General features: G+C 44.9%; 1 protein-coding gene across 1 annotated transcript in view; it reads left to right on the top strand.

The window, feature by feature from the left end:
* EIF2B3 (eukaryotic translation initiation factor 2B subunit gamma) overlaps window positions 1-18,515 on the top strand; it is a 128,876-nt gene extending 110,361 nt beyond the window's left edge. Inside the window, exons 11-12 of the mRNA XM_046661617.1 lie at window positions 8,324-8,427; window positions 18,352-18,515. Of these exons, the coding sequence (XP_046517573.1) occupies window positions 8,324-8,427; window positions 18,352-18,404 (157 nt within the window). The 3' untranslated portion in view covers window positions 18,405-18,515. The remainder of the gene's footprint in view (window positions 1-8,323; window positions 8,428-18,351) is intronic.
* Window positions 18,516-18,783: the final 268 nt, after the last annotated feature.

Below are 18,783 nucleotides of genomic sequence, written 5' to 3' on the forward strand. Positions count from 1 at the left end.
AGTAAAATGTTAGTTTGAGACTGTAAGTACCTTGGTGCCGGCCGGTGGTGCATCAGTTAAGTTCGCACGTTCCGCTTAGGCGGCCCGGGGTTCGCCCATTCGGATCCCAGGTGCGGACATGGCACCACTTGGCATGCCATGCTGTGGTAGGCGTCCCACGTATAAAGTAGAGGAAGATGGGCATGGATGTTAGCTCAAGGCCAGTCTTCCTCAGCAAAAAGAGGGAGATTGGCAGTAGTTAGCGCAGGGCTAATCTTCCTCAAAAAAAAAAAAAAGAATGTAAGTACCTTATCTCTTATCTTTCTGTTTCACTGTTATATCCTGAGGGCCTACAGGAACTCAATAAATATTCGTTATGTGAAAAAAACAGTATATAATTTATAATGACTGCAGTATAGAATTCAAAGAGGAATGGATGTGACAGGAAATAAGGCTGTGTAGATGGACAAGGGCCAGATTGTGGCCTATCCCCTAACGAGTTTAATAGGTAATGGTAATTTAAGAGTTTAAAGCAAAAGAATAACATGATTAAATTTGCATTTTCGGAAGATCAATTTGGCTACAGTGTGGAGGATGATCTGAAGAGGGTAATAAACATGAAGGCAGGAAGACTACTGAAATAATCCTGGTAAAATAGAAGGGGTCCTAAACTGAGGCAATAACAGTAGAGATGAAGAGGAGAAATAATCAGGTGATAAAAACTACAAAACATGGTGACTGGGGCCAGCCCCATAGCATAGTGGTTAAGTTTGGTGCACTCTGCTTCAGCAGCCCGGGTTCGCAGGTTCAGATCCTCGGTGTGGACCTATACCACTCGACAGCCATGCTGTGGCAGCAACCCACATATAAAGTGGAGGAGGATTGGCACAGATGTTAGCTCAGGGCCAGTCTTCCTCACCAAAAAAAGGAGTAAAAACTGAACTACCTCATAGGTTTATTGGGAGTACTACATGATTTAAGAGACATAAAGCACTTAGGACAGTGCTTGGCACATAGAATGTTAGCTGTTCTTTTATTATCATCGTCATCATATCTTTATCTCATTTCACAAAGGTGGCATATTACCAGCATTGTCTCCCTAACAGATATCTCTGATCATACTCTTGTTCTATTCAAAAACTTTTGAAGGCTCTCCATTACCCTTAGAGTAAAGCTTGAACTTCAAGGTGTCTCATGATGCTGCTCCAACACTGAGTCCTGGAATGTTAGAGTGAGATGAGACCTTAAAAGTCATCCAGCTCAATGCCCAACTCTTGCATTTTTACAGATGAATAAATTGTGACCTTCCAGACTTTTTTCTCATTGCACCCCTGCTACTACATGTGCCATTCCAGATTCCTGTGTGAGACTGACAGATGTCACCATTCTTTTTTTTTTTTTGAAGATTGTCACCTGAGGTAACAACTGTTGCCAATCCTTTTTTTTTTCTTTTCCTGCTCTCTCTCCTGAAATCCCCACAGTACACAGTTGTGTATATTTTTTTAGTTGTGGGTCCTTCTAGCTGTGACATGCGGGACACCACCTCAGCATGGCCTGATGAGTGGTGCCGTGTCTGTGCCCAGGATCCAAACCAGTGAAAACCTGGGCCACCGAAGCAGAGCGGGCAAACTTAACCACTTGGCCACGGGGCCAGTCCCTCACCATTCTCTTGAAAACCAGAACTACACTATCCATTTGATCTCCTGTTTCCAGAGTAGCTCATGAGGCTTTGTAATTTCACTCTGTCTCATCTTGCCTCAGACCTTCTGCCATCACTTTCCCATTTGCTCTAATTAGTAACCTCTTCCTTGCTGCAATGGATGGGCAGACAAGGGAGCAGCTCTGTAGCACCTCTTTTTTTTTTTTTTTTTTTTTAGAGATTTTATTTTTCTTTTTTCTCCCCAAAGCCCCCAGTTCATAGTTGTGTACTTTTAGTTGTGGGTCCTTCTAGTTGTTGCATGTGGGGATGCTGCCTCAGCATGGCTTGATGGGCGGTGCTATGTCCATGCCAAGGATTCGAACCAGCGAAACCCTGGGCCTCCAAAGCGGAGTGCGCGAACTTAACCACTCAGCCACGGGGCCGGCCCCTCTAGCACCTCTTTAAAGTCCAGTGTTGGTGTCCTGAATTGGCGTGAAGAGACTTGGTGAGGAAGCCTAAGAAACTCCAACTTGCTTATATGAGAGAAGAAGTTCTTAGAAAAAGCCTGGCGTAATATCCCAGAGTCACTTGCTGTTTTGGAGAAGGTATAATCTTGGATGGCCTAATAAGGTTTCTAGCTGGGATAACAGTAAAAGTTTAGATGGTGGCAGCTGCTGTTTTTCCAACTGAAAATGTTGAGTGAAGTTGTAAGCAACTCACATGGGCCTGATGACTAGGAAGGCCATTAGAGATTACCCAACCCTGCAAATTAGCTCCTGGCAGTAAGATCAGACATCCTGCATCCCATATGAACTTTTTCCCATTATTTTCAGGTCATTTAGTTTTAATTACTTATGGTAAATTTGGGAAAGGTAATTAAGTTGCGGTCTTGTGAGACTTGATTACCCTGCTGCTCTTTACATCTGGACTGAACGCCAGAGTAGGAGCATGAATTCGTCCAGAAGGGAATTTCTCATATTCTTAGTTTTCTTGTCTTTGGCAGCAGTGGTGTTGCTGATGCTGAGGCTTTCTGGACAGTGGCTTGGACACCTGCCTAAGGTCCTCAGGGCTTGAGGGATCTAATAGGACCACCTTGGGGAAGGTGTAGGCGAGACTATGCAGAGAAGTCTCCTGCCTGTCTTTCTCATTTTCTGTCACTTCCAATTTATATGACAGCTGATGTTCAGCAATCCAAAGCCTAGTGAAAACTTCATTGTCAAGGCTTCAGTGTCAGTCTTGTGTTCAGCATCTTTGGCTCTCTGGCCCTGAGCAACATCTCTTGCGTTTCCTCCTAGTCCAAGGAGAATGACCCAAGCAGCAGTCTAGGGTAGCAGCTTCGCATGCAGGCTGGCTCGAGAACCAGGTTTTCACCTAGATTTTCTTTGCTTTCTGCAGGCAGCAAGTGCAGCTCTCAGAGCCAAACAAGATATTACTATTTGTCATTGTTACCTGAGTGTCCTCTTCGCCTGCACTCAGCTGACTGCCCTGCCCACTGGGCCTTTGCTTTTCTACTCCCCTTTATTCCTGACATCCACTCTGCCTAAACTGCCTCCCTCTAGAGATCTTTACCTCTAGAAATCTTACCCATCTTTCAAGGTCCAATACATATTCTGGCTCTTCCACGCAGCCTTCTTGAATTGTTCCAGCCAGAAATTATTTCCCACACCTCTGTGTTTCCTGTGCACCCGTAGCGCTTTGCTTATGTTCATGTGGTACTCACTGAATCTTTCTTTTTTCCTCAACTAGACTGTAAATTCCTTGAATATGAAATAGTTTTTATATGTCTTTGTACCCCTTAAACCCTAATACTGTATTTTTTATATACTAGGTACCTTGTAAGTATTTACTGAGTGAAAAATAAAGATCCTTGATTTAACCCCCTCTACTATAATTGACTGTCTACTATAATTGAGTATCTGTCAAGACAGCACTGTCTAATTCTAGAAAAAATCGTGGAGTAAATACTTTGCTCCTTGAAACTCACCAAAATGAAAACAAACAAGCAAGCAAAACCAGAAAAGGAAGCTTCATCTATAATAAAACTAGATAACTGCCATGTACCCATACACAGACTAAAGAATTTCTGCCAGACATGATGAAATTCACATCAAACTCAAAGAGAACACCAAGATTCAACTAGCATGAGGAATAGGGGCATGGGTGAACCAAAGGAGAAATGGCAAACACCCCTTTTGCAAAATCTCAAGGCACATAGAACTGAAAGAAAAAAACCATCAAGGCACATAGAAGGGAGAGAATCAGGCTGGCTCAGACTTTTCCATGAGAACATTTCAGCCCAGAAGACATTGAAACAACATTTAGAAAATTTGGAGGGAAAACAGTTGTGATCTAAAAATTCTATAGCTAGTCAAGTTATAGTTGAACTATAAAATCATCAGAAATACTCCAGGGCTCAAGAGATGTGTCACCCATGAACCCTCTGGAAAACTCCTGTTCAGGACATAGCCAAGTAGGAAATGAAACAAAATATTGACAAATGAGTAGGTTGAGTATAAACGTGAACTCCTTTAAACATAAAACTGTCTGGTAATTACAGTTGCAAAAGGAGAATAATTGTTAAAAGAATTCTGTGTTTCTTCAGTCACACTCTTGAAAACACCAAATTATGAAACCTTGGGAAAATCCCCTTGACTTAAGGGGCTCCTTAGGACTTTGGGTTCGCTCCCTGCCTTTGAACCGTTTGCACTAAACCCGTCTTCCTGGGTGGAGAATACTACACCTTAATTCTTTTAAGTTTGTTGCATCTTTACTTTGATCCTCCCAGACCCTTCTTAGGAGGGAGATATTTCTCACCACTAAGCCTTTATATAGTGAAGGGAGGCACATAGAACTAAAGGAGGAAATTTTCAGCCTGCTCACTGGAACCAGTACCTTTTAGTCTAGAAGACCCAAGAGCAAGAGTGGCCAGAGATGGGAAGACAGTGAGATATTTAAGTATTATATCTCATTATGTGAATTAACCTGGATAAATCTCACAAATATGACGTAGATGGGGAAAAAAGCAGAAGGATACATAGAGAATGATGGCATTTCTATAAAATTTTACAACATGCAAAACAATACTATATATTGCCTACTAATATATGTAGTAAAAATGCTTAAGACAATAAACAGCAGAGTCAAACAGTGGTTACCTCCGGTGGGAGAAGGAGGGAAGTGTGATCAAAGAGAGGTGCACAGCAGGTTGTATTGTTTGTTTCTTGGAATGTTCAGTGGGCACAGAGGTGTTCGTTATATTCTCTATACTTTTTCCCATGCCTGAAATATTTCATTAAAAATAATATGTGGTCCAGAGGGGCACCTGGACCAACACCCCTTGGGCTAAAGTTAGGAGGCTCTGGCACCTGGGGAGGTGTAGGTCACTCAGCCATAATCTTTGGGCTGAAGTAGTCAGTTGGCCCAAAAGAGACTGTAGTCGCATGCCTAGAAAAGCTACATGTATCTCCAGTTCCATACTTTTCTCTTCCCATAAACTTATGAGTAAGTTTAGAAAGCCTGCCAACTAATTCCCAGAGAAGAACCTGCCTGTTCTCAGAGTTACTGAGAAGTTTCATGGCTCTTTGCCAAATACTGCCCAGTCAACAGCTGAGACAGAAGCCCATGACACAAAAGAGAGACACTTACCACCGTGTAGGCTTGGGCACATTCCTTAACCTCTGTGAGCCTCAGTTTTCTCTGTAAAAATTAGAATAAATGCCACCATCCCTGCAGGTTTACTAAAAGGATTAAGTTATACAATGAATGTAAAGTGCTGTGTGCAATGACTGAGATGTATTAGACTTTAGATTTATGTGAGTTCCCTTTCCTCCTGGAATAAACTGAAAAAAGTCCTAAGTAAAGCCAGAAGAGGAGTGAGAATTGGAGGCACTCTTGCTTCCCAGGTCAGGGCTGCCTCATCGGTATGCCACGACATGGTATAGCGTGGTGTGCCTAACCAAGCAGTGATCTTACTGGAAACCTTTGTGTTTTTCTCCTGGCCTCCTCTCCACTGAAGCGTCAGGGTTTTCAGGGTAATTTCCCAAGGCCTGTACCTTTGCTTACAATTTGATCCTACCAAGGAGAAATGAGGACCAAAGACCCCATTAATCTTAGTCATCTCTGAGCAGCTTCTTAGAGAACACAGCCTGGCATTAACACACAATGCTTAATACCAAACTGAGAGTTAAGACTAGGATGCAAAAACTAGTTTCGGGACTGGGGCCACTTCTTTTCTTGAGCTATGTGGAAGTTACTCCCCTCCCACCCTAGGCACTGAGCAGAAAACATAGAGTCCTTACTGTGGATTGGCAACCTTGAGAAGGCTTGTTTGATGTAGTAGTATCTGTCCTTCCCTCTACATGAGCAAACACACACACTTCCAGTAAAATCCTTAATCTTGGAGTTTCTTTCTCATGGAGGGAAAGTTATATTGGCTTGAAATTTTTCCAGAGTGCCTCGGCCTTGCTAATGGAGGTGACTTGTGAGTACAGCAGTGATACTGGGGAAGAATTGAAGAAACTAGTGGTAGAAAAGAGGTTCACAGTCACTCAGCATTTAGTCAGCTGTTCATCTCAAAGCCTTCCACAGATCAGCTGACCAGGAGCCTCAGGAGAGCCTCCAGCTTCCTATCATTCAACCTACTTTTTCCCTAACACATCTGCAGGCTCTACAGTGTGTCTCAGAGGGAGTTATACACAGACTAGGCGAGACAAGCAATATGAGAGGTTCCCGAAGACCTGTCAGACCTACTAAACATAAGGTGAACCCAGGCTATCCATTGCTGTGGAAATGTGACCTCAGTCATTCCAGCTTCTTCCTTCCAGAAATGGTTCTCATTTATATCCCAGATTCCAAAATAGCCATTTAGTAGTCTCTAATTATGACTGTTTGAGTTCCTGTTGGCTGTTTCTTCTCAGTTGACTGTGTTTACCCCTTGCCTAGCTCCAGAGCATGCATTCTCAGGCTTTTAAACTACTGAGCAGGAAGCTGCCCCTACTCCCACCTTGGAAAAAGAAATGAGACTTTTCAGGGGCAAACTAGTAGCCAGTTGTAAGCCACCTCTGTCCCAAGAGCCTCTGTATCTGAGGCTTTCAATACTTCCTTATTACTCTTGTTGGGGGAATTTTTCCCAGCGCGCAGCAACCACCCTAACTGTTGACTGGACTGCTTTGCCTAAGGCAGAGGGCAAGGTAGAAAGTTCTGGAAGGTCCCTTAATGCCCACCCACTGAGTGAATCAGGAGTTTGAGCCAAAAAACAAACTAATACTGTCTGCCCATCTCTAGCCAGCACCAGAGAGGTGCTGTGGCTTTGGCCTTTTACTGCCGTCTGACAGGCTGTAACGTTCTAGAAGAATAGAGATAAAGGAGATGCTGGAATGTCATAAAGTGCTAGAATTCCTCTTTTGCATTTCACTAAAGTTTTGTTATTTGGGGAGAATCTTTTTTAATGGCCCGTGCATCGATAGTTTTAGTCCTTGGAATGTCCTCTTCCCCATCCCCCATGCCTCCTGGGTTGCTTGAGGATTCTTCCTTAGTCTTTTGAATAGATGCTCACACACTTCCTACTTGCCTCCTTTCCCCCTCCAGCTGCCCACTTCTGACTCTTCAGAGCTCTAAATATTCCCTTGTTAGGACAGAGCTCCTTCCACAGAGCCATCTCAGCTCAGAAAAGCAGCTCAGCAGTTCTAGCTTTCTCCGGTCCTTTTTCCCCTTCATTTCTTTGTATGGCATTATGATTAAATGTATGGATTCTGGAGACAGATAAACCTAGATTTGAATCTGCTACTTGGTAGTTAGGTGGTTTGGGGTAAATGGTTAGACTTCTCTAAATCTGTTACCTCGTCTGCAAAATGTGGTTGTCATTTTTACTGTATCAGAGATAAAAATGACACTCCCAGAATCATCTAGGACATTGAGTGTGTTTTTGTTTGTTATTTTTTATATTGCCCAGGTGATTTTTCTGATGAAATGGCTAGATTTGTAAGTCACTCCTGTAATTTACATAGAGTATAGGACAGTACCTGGCATAGAATAGGTATGCAATAAATGCTAGTGAAGTTTTTCAAAAGGACCTTTTCTTCCCACCCACCTGTCTTCAGGAGCCAGGAAGATGTTCCTTAAACACATTCAAATGCTAAAAGCCAGCAGTGCTACTCTTGAGAGTGTGGCTTTAGGGTCTGGAGTAGTCTTATATGTGGCATGGAACTGGTTTTAAAAACATCCTTTTTTTCCTAAATGAGTATGGTTCTGATTAACCAGAGTCTGTGGCACCCATTGTTTCCATAGCTGATCTCTTACAGAGATTCATGGGATCTGAGCCTCAAATGGGATGTGGTATATATTCCCAGATGAGAGGCAGGAGTGAGGGGTACCAGCATCAGTTTCCACCCCCAGACCAAAGGAGAAGAGATTGGATGGAATTTAGCCCTCTAGGTCTGGGGTGCCTAAAGAACTGAAGTCAGAATGTCTGCTCTTTCCAGGCTTTGGGGGAAGATAATTGTAAGCTTATCCCAACTCTGGATTTCTCTAAAGCTGGGTCCTCCCTTGGCCCAACTGAGCCATTCTGTCTTCTACTGATAGCTTGAGGCATGTAACCGTTGACTGGACTGACCAGCTGTCCTTAGCCTAGGGAAGAGCCCCCAACCCATAGTGGTGAGGATGGTGATGAGAGGGTGGACACTCCCTAACTTGGCTACTGTGTTGCAGAAGCAACATCCAGGGCAGCGTCATCTGCAACAATGCTGTGATCGAGAAGGGAGCAGACATCAAGTACTGCCTAATTGGAAGTGGCCAGAGGATTGAAGCCAAAGGTAAACCAGAACCTAAATTACAATCATGGATGCCATTTTTTACCTATCACAATAGCACAGGTAATGCCCAGTGCTGGTGAGGATTGGGGAACAAGCACATGCGTACGCTGCAGGTGAGAACGTAAATTGATAAACCTTTCTTTGGAGGGGGATGACATTTTCAAATTTTTTTACTTTGACTTAACAGTTCCAATTTTAGGAATCTGTTTTACAGATAAACTCATATATGTATGCAGCCTTACTATCAAAAAATTTAAAACATACTAAAAAGATCCAGTGGCCCCAGATTGACACCAATAGTTTACGATGGCTCTTGGACGTGAGAGAGAAGGGCCAGTAATCCAGCAAAGGCTCTGGAACTAGCTCTGGCCTCCTGAAGTCCTTGAGCACCTCATCTGACCTGATATTTAAGGGAGGTGGTCCCATAGATTCCTGGCCTGGAAGAAGGTTAGCACCGTCTTCAGAAGCCATTCACTCAGAGCTGTTCTCAGCCACTTAGCGGGGATGCTATGAGCTGTTAGCACACTCTGCTCTGTAGCCTGCAGAAAGACTACATAGTACTTGAAAGACAGGGTTTCCCTGCTGGGCTGGCAAATTTGAATGGTCCATAATTTGGCTGGGTTTTTATTTTATTTGTGTGTGTGTGTGTGTGTGTGTGTGTGTGTGTGTGAGGAAGATTGGCCCTGAGCTACATCTGTGCCAGTCTTCCTCTGTTTTGTATGTGGGATGCTGCCACAGTACGGCTTGATGAGTGGTATGTAAGTCCGCACCCACGAATCCTGGGCAGCTGAAGCAGCGCACACTAACTTAACCACTATGCTACCCTGGGCCAGTCCTTGGCTGGATATTTTTCACCAAAAAGTAGACAAAGCTCAAGATCAGTAAGAATGGCTAATTCCTTTTGAGATTATTCCTATGCCTAAAATAGAGTGGGGCAGGGGAGTTGCTGAAGGAATTAACTCTACCAATTCTGAATTGGTAGAAGCCGCATCATTCTCTTTCTCCCCAGTAAACAGAGGCCTTCTTGGCAGTTTTTTTCCTCCTTCCCTTTTTTAAAGTCCCACATCTCCCTTTTGAGCTTTAGAATCAAACAGACCTAGGTTCAAATCTCGGCTGTGCAACTCACTGGATGTGCACCAGATTAAATTGTTAATATCTAGGCTTCAGATTTTCGAAACTAGAAAAATTGTGACAATGATACCCCTCTTGGAGGACTGTTGTGAGAATTAAGTACAATTAAATGTTGTGAGTACATACAACTCCTGGAGCTTACTTAATGGACTTAGAGCTCCATGTACACACCATTCTGCTTTGTCTCTCCATGCCTTTGCACTGCCCTCTCTCTTTCTGGATTCCTCTCTTGAAGACTCTGCTCAGTGTTTTCCCTCTGTAGAATCTTCCGTAGAACCTTCTCTGAGTCTTCCCATGACTCCCCACAGCCAAACTGAGCGTTCCTTCTCCCTCCGCACCCCCGAACTTTATCAACACCTTTATTAAAGTATGTTCACAAGTTATGGCAATTATCCAGGAATCTGTCTGACCTCCTAGACTGAGATCTTCAGGCCAAGGATTGACTGATTCTAATGTGCATCCCTAGCTCTCAGAACAGGTTCTGATTTATAGTAAATGCTGGGGGCGGGGGGTGTTGAATGAATGAATTTTGGATCCATAAAGCATATTTTTGGACATTTCAGGACAGAAAGTTAGGATTCCAAGAAAGGCGTCTGTGAGATGGTTGCAATTATCATGAGATCTCTCCTTGCTTTTTTTTTTTTAACTTACCCTGATAAAAGAACTGCATGCAGCACTGATAAATGAACGGGGGGTGATGTGGCCTTGGCCTAAAACCATCCTTCACCCTGTTTTCTCCGCTTGAGACTAGCTGCAACTCTCCTTCTCACTGCCTTCTCACATTTCAAGCACTTTCTTCCTCTACATGTGAGAATTGTCATTTCTAAAAGGCCTTTCCTAGATGTCACTAATTAACCAGTAAGATTCTTTGTTATAAGCATCGTACACTAACTCCGGCTGATTTAAGCTGATAAGGAATTCATTGGAAAGATACCAGGTAGTTCACAGGTCAACAATGGCTGCAGAATCAAGCTTAGAAAATGGGCTGCAGACAAGATTTACACCCAAACGATTCTGGTGAGGACACTGCTGCCATCCTCACTCAACACTGGAGATCATAGCTTGCAGTGCTGCTCCAGCCACCCAGCAATCCCAAAGTGGATTCTCTCTGGTTCCCACTTCTTTGTATCACTAGTTCCCAAGGTTTGAGGTGGCTGTATCTGATGGGTCAAGCCTAGGTCATATGCCCAGGCCCTAGCTGCAAGAAATGCTAGCATTTTTATCTGGTATTTTTTAGTTCAATTAATGGCAGACAGATTCCACTCAGTGTCTCACCAGAGAACCTTTGAGTGAGAGTGGTGGTCAGCAGCAGTGCCCCAGCTACTGGTACTTTCTGCTGTTATCACATGCAAGCTGGGGGTACAAGCTTGTTTATGTCATTTACTAATGTCTCACTGGCCGAAGCAAGTTACAAGGCCAAGCCCACTCAGAGTCAAAAAGGGATAGGTGAGAAAGCTGGAACACCAGCTTAAACTCCACACAGGAAGCGTGGATGGCACTGCCCTCCTTAAATGTCCTTGGCTTACAGCTGGTGTTTACAGCTTTAAAATGTTCTTGCATACACTGTCTCATTGGATTCTCATAAAAGCCCTCTGAGGTAGGGATTCATTATTGACCCATTTGGTGAAATGGAAACTGAGACTTTGAAAAGTTGAAATTGACCCAAGGTACATAGCTAGTAGATGACAAAACTGGGTCTTCAGCCTGAATTATTGTCAGATGGCCTCCAAAAACGACCAGAGGAAGAAGCCACTCCTGCGTTGCCCAGCAGAATTTGAGCAGTGATACCACTTTTTTCCCTTTAGTCTATCTTTCCCAGACCAGTAGGAAAAATATATTTGGCCTCCTTACCTCAGCTCTCTCTGATCCTCAGGAACCTCAGGTCTTAGCTCTTTCTCCTGCTTAACATACCAGCTCACCCAGGCCTACCCTTGGATTGCAAAGAAACTTGTTTCTTGAGCAACTGAGACCTGTTGGTAGTTTCTTAAAAATAGAATTCAGAACCCCTGGCCTTTTCTCTGACTCCATGGAATGCCTTGGAAGGGGTCCTCAGAGTTTCAAAAGCAGCTGCTCAGCTAGTCTGTGGAGCTGCCTTCTTATCCTGTCTCTTCTCCTGTCTCCTCATTGCGTTTCTCTGTCCTTTGTTCTCTTCTGTTTGTGTTCGTGGGCTACATACTGTTTCTTCCACCTCCTTCATGCTTGTTTGTCTTTATAAATTCTCTCCTGTTCAGCAAAAAGCAGAAACATCCTCCAGTGCTTGTCTTTCAGTCCTTCCCGGGGCCGAGAGCCGCGTCCTTTTATTGTTTTTAAAAGGGTTTAGACTCCTTAGGCAGGTTTGAATGAGTGAAATCCATTTGCTGACATCCTAGAGGGTCCCTCTTTTCTTTCTTTTTTTTTTTTTTAACAATTTTTTTTATTTTTTTCCTTTTTCTCCCCAAAGCCCCCCGGTACATAGTTGTATATTCTTAGTTGTGGGTCCTTCTAGTTGTGGCATGTGGGATGCTGCCTCAGCATGGCTTGATGAGCGGTGCCATGTCCGCGCCCAGGATTTGAACCGACGAAATACTGGGCCGCCGCAGCAGAGTGCATGAACTTAACCAGTCGGCCACGGGGCCAGCCCCAGAGGATCCCTCTTTTCTTGTGTGCTGGAACCTGGAACCTCACTGTTTCTGCTGCTTCTCCTCCCCATTTCCAACAAAATATTGGCACTCCTTCCTTTTACTTTATAAGGACCCCTTTTCATTCCAGGTGCAGAAGTTGTGAATGACAACTGAATGCCAGGTCTTGAGGGTTTGAGGCATGGAATCTCCCACCAGGAAGCACAGGGCTGGGCTAGGCAAGCTCCTAGCATGTCATGGGCTTCGGCGTCTTCTGGGCTTTCTGGCTCTAACATTATGTGCCCACTTTTTATCAAGAAGACTCCTTAATGGTCCTCCTTAAGGAGAGGTGGTCAAGGGAAGTCATCTGGACTCTCAACTGGAGAACCCCAGTACATCCTGCTCTCTGTCCTCTATACTGGAGGGACCAGTGCATCTAGCACAGTAGTCAGTGCCTTCCTGCCACAGATGCTCTGGCCTGTCGCCTGCTCCCACTATCACTTTTCTTTGAGGCTGACCCATATGGAGAAAGCAAAGGTCCTAGCCATCAGTGCAGCACTCAAGACCTGTTTATGGATGACCCAGACAAATACCAACAACTCAGGACCTTACCAGCAAAGAGCTCTGTAGATGAGAGAGTCCCTAGTCAGTCTTCCTCACATGGAGGGATTTGAGGAAAAAACATTCATCCTCAGAAGTAATGCTGTCCCCTCTCCAAATTCTGACTATTTGCATACCAGAGTCACCACATCCATTGCAGTCTTCTACACCCCAAATGTGACTCTCATAATCCAATATGGGCCTCTCTGCCCTCTTCCAGCACTTCCAGGAGAACAAGCCATTTCCTAACAATTCTGACTTTCCTCACCCCGGCCCAGCATGCTCAGTTAATGAGACTATCTCCAGCAAAAAAATCCTGGCAGCCGAGTTTGACTCCTGCTCAAGCCAATAGAAAGACTACAGCCAACAGAGTCAAAACCTGAGGGACTCTAATTGGACACTTCATCTGAATCTCTTCTTACTGTCAATGAGAGAACTTGGATCTCTTCCCTGTGACCACAATGATCAGTCATTTGGCCGTGAAAGTAGATTTGATGGATGCATAGATCAAGTCCTGGCGGGCAAGAATCCTTCCCAGCCTCCCAACAGTGCAGCTTTTCATATCTGACTTGTCATTCCCTTTTATCCCATTGGTTTGTCCCCAAGTTACCATCCTCCCTTGTACTCTCCCCTTTAGAATCTTTCCCAACCTGATTCCAGCCCAGAACCTTTCCAGTGTGTTGCTTATAGCCTCCTTGCACCTCTGACCAAGCAGAACTAGTACTGCTTGTGGCTCCCCTCCAGGTTTCTTCTACCTTACTTCACAATCTCCATGAAAATACATCTACCCCTAAAATGCCAGATGTAGTCTCTCTCTCCTGAATCCTAGTGACCAAGTCTTCTCCCAGCCCTAGGCCAAGAACAGACCAGGGGGAAGAGGGGAGAGTAGGGAGAGCAGGCTAGAGAAGGTTCAGGTGTTTATTTAGAGCCTGGCAGAGCAAAGAAAAGCATTGTCGGCCCCAGTCTAGCACCTCATTCACCCCCCTGGTCTGTAGCACCAAGGTCTAAGAAGACAGTTAACTAGAACTGGGACTGTCTTCAGAACAGCCTAGTGTCCCTGGAAACTAGGAAGATGGGAAAAGAGCAAATATCAGAGTCTGAATATGAGATGATGAGGCTGACTCATGGCTGTAGAGGGATAAAGAGTAAAGAGGAGCTTTTGGAGGTGTCCTGGGAAGCTAGCCAGAGAAGCATTTCTTTTGTTCTTTTCTGGACAGTCTTACCTCAAGGGTGGAGCCTGATTGACAGTCACACTCCAGGACCAGCCCCAGCTCTGGGGAATTTAGCAGCCTGAGCATTACCTGGGCCTCCTTCACATTGCTGTCACTGAAGGAAGCAGGTATCTATGAAGTATAAGAAGGAGCAATTCCTAGAGCAGGAAAACACAGTCCAGACCCAACCTCATTCTGTAACTTCTGTTTAATACTTATCAAAGCACTACGCTGGACTGGTGTTTTTTTTTTTTTTTCTTTTTTTGAGGAAGAATAGCCCTGAGCTAACATCTGCCGCCAATCCTCCCCTTTTTGCTGAGGAAGACTGGCCCTGAGCTAACATCCGTGCCCATCTTCCTCCACTTTATATGTGGGACACCCACCATAGGCCAGCCTGCCAAGCAGTGCCATGTCCACACCCAGGATCTGAACTGCCGAACCCCAGGCTGCTGAAGTGGAACATGTGAACTTAACTGCTGCACCACTGGGCCGGCCCCTCTTTTTTTTTTGAAGATTGGCCCTGAGTTAACATCTGTTGCCAATCTTCTTTTTTGTTTTCTTCTCCCCAAAGCCCCAGTACATAGTTGTATATCCTAGTTGTTGTTCATTCTATTTCTTCCATGTGGGATGCCACCACAGCATGGCCTGATGAGTGGTGTGTAGGTCCGTGCCTGGGATCCGAACTGGCAAACCCCGGGCCACTGAAGTGGAGCATGCAAACTTAACCGCTCGACCATGGGGCTAGCCCCCTACGCTGGACTCTTTATGTCAGTTATCTTATTGAATCCCCACAACTTTGTGAGGAAATTAAAGCCCAAATACTTGAAATAATTTGCTCAAAGTCAAATTAGAATTCAAATCTTTATGACTCAGAACCTCGTTCCTTTCCTGCATTGTTCCCTTTTCCTCCTCTCTTCCCTCTCCTTTTCTTCTCGCATGCGATTGCCTCTGTCCAATGTGGCGCCACAACAGCATCTTTGTGAAAAGTATACGCCTAGGTTTCTCTTCCTACTGGAGAAAGTTAGAGAAATAGGCCTGAGGATGCTCTGGACCCCCAGGCACCCTTGCTGTAATGCACCAGATGTGTCAATTATATTCTCTTTGACAAGGAGATTGGAGGCCTTCTCTTCTATACATGCTCCTTTTCCTGCATCTGTACTCTCACATAACCTCCAAAACACACATGCATACAACAATTACTACCTACTACATTCTAGGCTCTGATCGGCCAGGGGTGTCGAGGTGAATAAGACTTGCTTCTTGCTGTCCAGCTGCTCACAGTCTGTTATAGAGACACAGACGAGTAAAGAAATAAGTACAGTAAAGTTTCACAAGTATGGTGGTAGAAGACTGTCAGGGTTAATTAAGGACATAAAAGAGAAATTGGTCAGTTCTTGGCACAAGGATCAGGAACACCATCTTAAAGGAAGGAATTAAAGCTAAATCTTGACATTTTTGGCTATTTACCAAATATACAAAAGAGAAGAACCTCTCAAGCAAGGGGGAACCAGGCAAGCAAGCACCTGAAGGCAAAAAACAATCCAGTGTGGGGGCTGGCTCCGTGGCCGAGTGGTTAAGTTCGCGCGCTCCGCTGCAGGCGGCCCAGTGTTTCGTTGGTTCGAATCCTGGGCGCGGACATGACACTGCTCATCAAACCACGCTGAGGCGGCGTCCCACATACCACAACTAGAAGGACCCACAACCAAGAATATACAACTATGTACCGGGGGGGCTTTGGGGAGAAAAAGGAAAAAATAAAATCTTTAAAAAAAAAAAAAAAACAATCCAGTGTGTTAGAAACTGCAAGTTATTTGGAAAATCTAGAATATAGGGTATAAGAGAGATAGCAAGAAACAAAGCTGGAAAGGTGGAAAGAACAGAAGACATGCCTGAAATGTCAAGGTCTCCAAAGCTTCAGTCAGACACCCTGCTGCTTCTGGCAGAACAGAAGGAGGCACCCGGCTGTGGGCACTATCAGCAGCCCCAAACGTCTCTCACTAGCAAACTTGATCGCATCATCAGAGATCTTTACTTTGCTGCCCCAAAGCCTTCTGAGGCTGAAATAGAGCCTAAGGAAAGCCAAAGTTTCTGCCTCACTGATTATCAGAGTCACTCTCAAGCCCCTAAGTGTGGCAAGAAAGGTAGACCTTTATAGGCCATGGGAAGCTAGCCCAGAAAGAATCCATTTTCAGCCAGCTGGTTAGCCTCTGGTTATTTCATTTTATTTTTTTTTTTAAGATTTTATTTTTCCCCACAACTAGAAGGACCTGCAACTAAGCTATACAACTGTGTACAGGGCGGGGTTTGGGGAAATAAAGCAGAAAAAAAAAAAAAGATTGGCAACAGTTGTTAGCCCAGGTGCCAATCTTTTAAAAAAAAAAAAAAAGATTTTATTTTTCCTTTTTCTCCCCAAAGCCCCACAGTACATAACTGTATATTTTTACTTGTGGGTCCTTCCAGTTGTGGCATGTGGGATACCGCCTCAGCATGGCTTGATGAGCAGTGCCATGTCCGCGGCCAGGATCCGAACCGGCGAAACCCTGGGCCGCTGAAGTGAAGCACATGAACTTAACCACTCGGCCACGGGGCCGGCCCCTAGCCTCTGGTTAGCCTTTTCTGTCTGAGCCAATAGAAGACAGGGAAAGTTTCCTCTCCTACATCTGCCCTGTACCTCCAGGCAAGAAGTAGACAGCATGCCCCTGCTCCCCCATCCTTACAGACCCCTGATTCACTGCCTCCTTTCTACAGCTCTTATTCCCTGAAAGCAAACTCTCTTCTTACGTTTCCCCCCGTTACTGGTCAGCTTCCAGGGCACTCCCCTAAATAGACTGAGGGCTCATAGTCTTTCTCTTGCCTCCCTCTCTTTTGTCAAACATCTTGGACAACTTAAACGTATCCATCAATGAACCATCCAACCCTTCAGCTTCAGAATTCCCCGAACTTCTCCACTCTACCAACCTTCACCTCCTTTCAATTGTAGCTCTCCACTTACATAATCATACCCTGTCCTCGTCATTGCCTAAAACCTCTGAAATCTTTCGTGTGCCAGCAACTGTGCTAGGCACTGAGGTATGATCATAAACACACTGCCCCTGCCCTTGAGATTCTTACAGTGAAGTAGAGGAGAATGACTTATTGATGTACAGATAGAGATATGTATTAGGTACTGTTTTCACAAAGCAGGCGATGGACAATTCGGAAGGAAGGCATCACGTTGTCGCGGTGTCCGAGTAGGGCATTTCGAGTAAGAGTGAGATGGGGAGGGAAAGAAAGGCATTCTAGGCAGAGGGAAGAGCATGCACTGAGGTCTAAAGCTATCAAATAGCCTGGCTTCTAAGTGTAAATGGAGGACAGTGAAGATGAAGCTGAAGAGCTATGCGAGGATCAGGTCCTGAAGGCCCTTGTGGGTTTGGACTTTACAAAAATAATAATAGCCACTCTCTACTGAGCTCTCAATGATTCTTTAATTCGTTGAATCCTCACAACGCTGGTGGTATTAATGGGTGGCATTGTTTCCACATTACATATGAGGTATCTCCCTTTCTCCTTTGACTATTTCCATTTATCCTTTTGGTCTCATTTCTTCTCACTCTTTCCCCCCATTCCCTATCCTCTGCCTATATCACAGTATTTCATGTTCTCCTTTCTTCCATCTTTATGTCTTTGCTCGTGTTGTTCTAACAGCCTGGAATGTCTTCCCTTTGATTCACTGCATGACAAAACTCTTCATCCTTTAAGACCCAGCCCCAGTTCCCCTCATATATGAAGTTTCCCCAAAGCCAGGTGTATAGAGTGTCAATCCCGTCCTCCTGTGTGGGAAGATGCTGATTCTCCTGTAGTCCCTTTGGCAAGTTGTATTCCCAAGAGCTTCTCAAGAGCTGAGGAATAAACTATGAGCACAGAATTAGAAGTAACTGGGTTTGAAATGACTTTTTTTTTTTTTTTTTTTGATGGGTTAGGGCTGGGCATGTGACCAGTTCTGGCCAGTAAAGGGTGAGAAATGTGATGGGGACTTCTGAGAGAAGTTTCCTCACTGATAAGAAGCCCAGGCCCTTTTTTCCCTGCCCTGTGGAGTTGCAGCAGCCATCCTGAGACCACAAGGGAGCCCGTTTGGGGTAGCAGAGTGGAAAGGGGGGCCTCCTGACTTCTCCGGGCTGTGGAAGTGACCAGCGCTTGGGCTGCCTGTGTGGCTGTGCTGGGATGGGAGGTACTACATCCTGATGATTTCAGCTTCTGGAGTGGAGGTTTCTGTTACTTGGAACGGAAAGCATCCGGATACAAGACTATGCACCGACCCAGGTGCCTATAGTGGCTGTTCAAGAAATACGTGTGAAATGACATCTTTTGCTGCAATTCTCAAACAATCTTTTCCTTTTCTTTTGTAGCCAAACGAGTGAACGAGGTGATCGTGGGGAATGACCAGCTCATGGAGATCTGAGTTCTGAGCAAGTCAGACTCCTTGCTCCTGGACCCAAGAACTACAGATGTTGGCTGGCCCACCTGTTTGACTCTGTATTTATTTCCCAATAAAGAAGCCCTCCCAAAGGCATGCTGGAAGTTTGTGGATTAGCCCCAAGCTCCACGTCAGGTGGGCTCCAGGGATACACAGTGTGTGTTCATGAGTCATGTGATAAAAACCATCTAGAGCAAGGGTGTGGAACAGGAGAAGACACAATGGCCCAGCTCTTGTTATCATGCATGGGCAGCAGCCGTCAAGGGTAAAGCTCCTAGGAAGGCTGCTTTCTTTCTGGCTGACCCAGCCTAGTCTGTAAAAGCATCTCCCACCTGAAAGGACCTGGGAGTCCTTCAGTCCCTGA

Source organism: Equus quagga, chromosome 5 (genome assembly GCF_021613505.1).
Source record: "Equus quagga isolate Etosha38 chromosome 5, UCLA_HA_Equagga_1.0, whole genome shotgun sequence".
Taxonomy (NCBI): domain Eukaryota; kingdom Metazoa; phylum Chordata; class Mammalia; order Perissodactyla; family Equidae; genus Equus; species Equus quagga.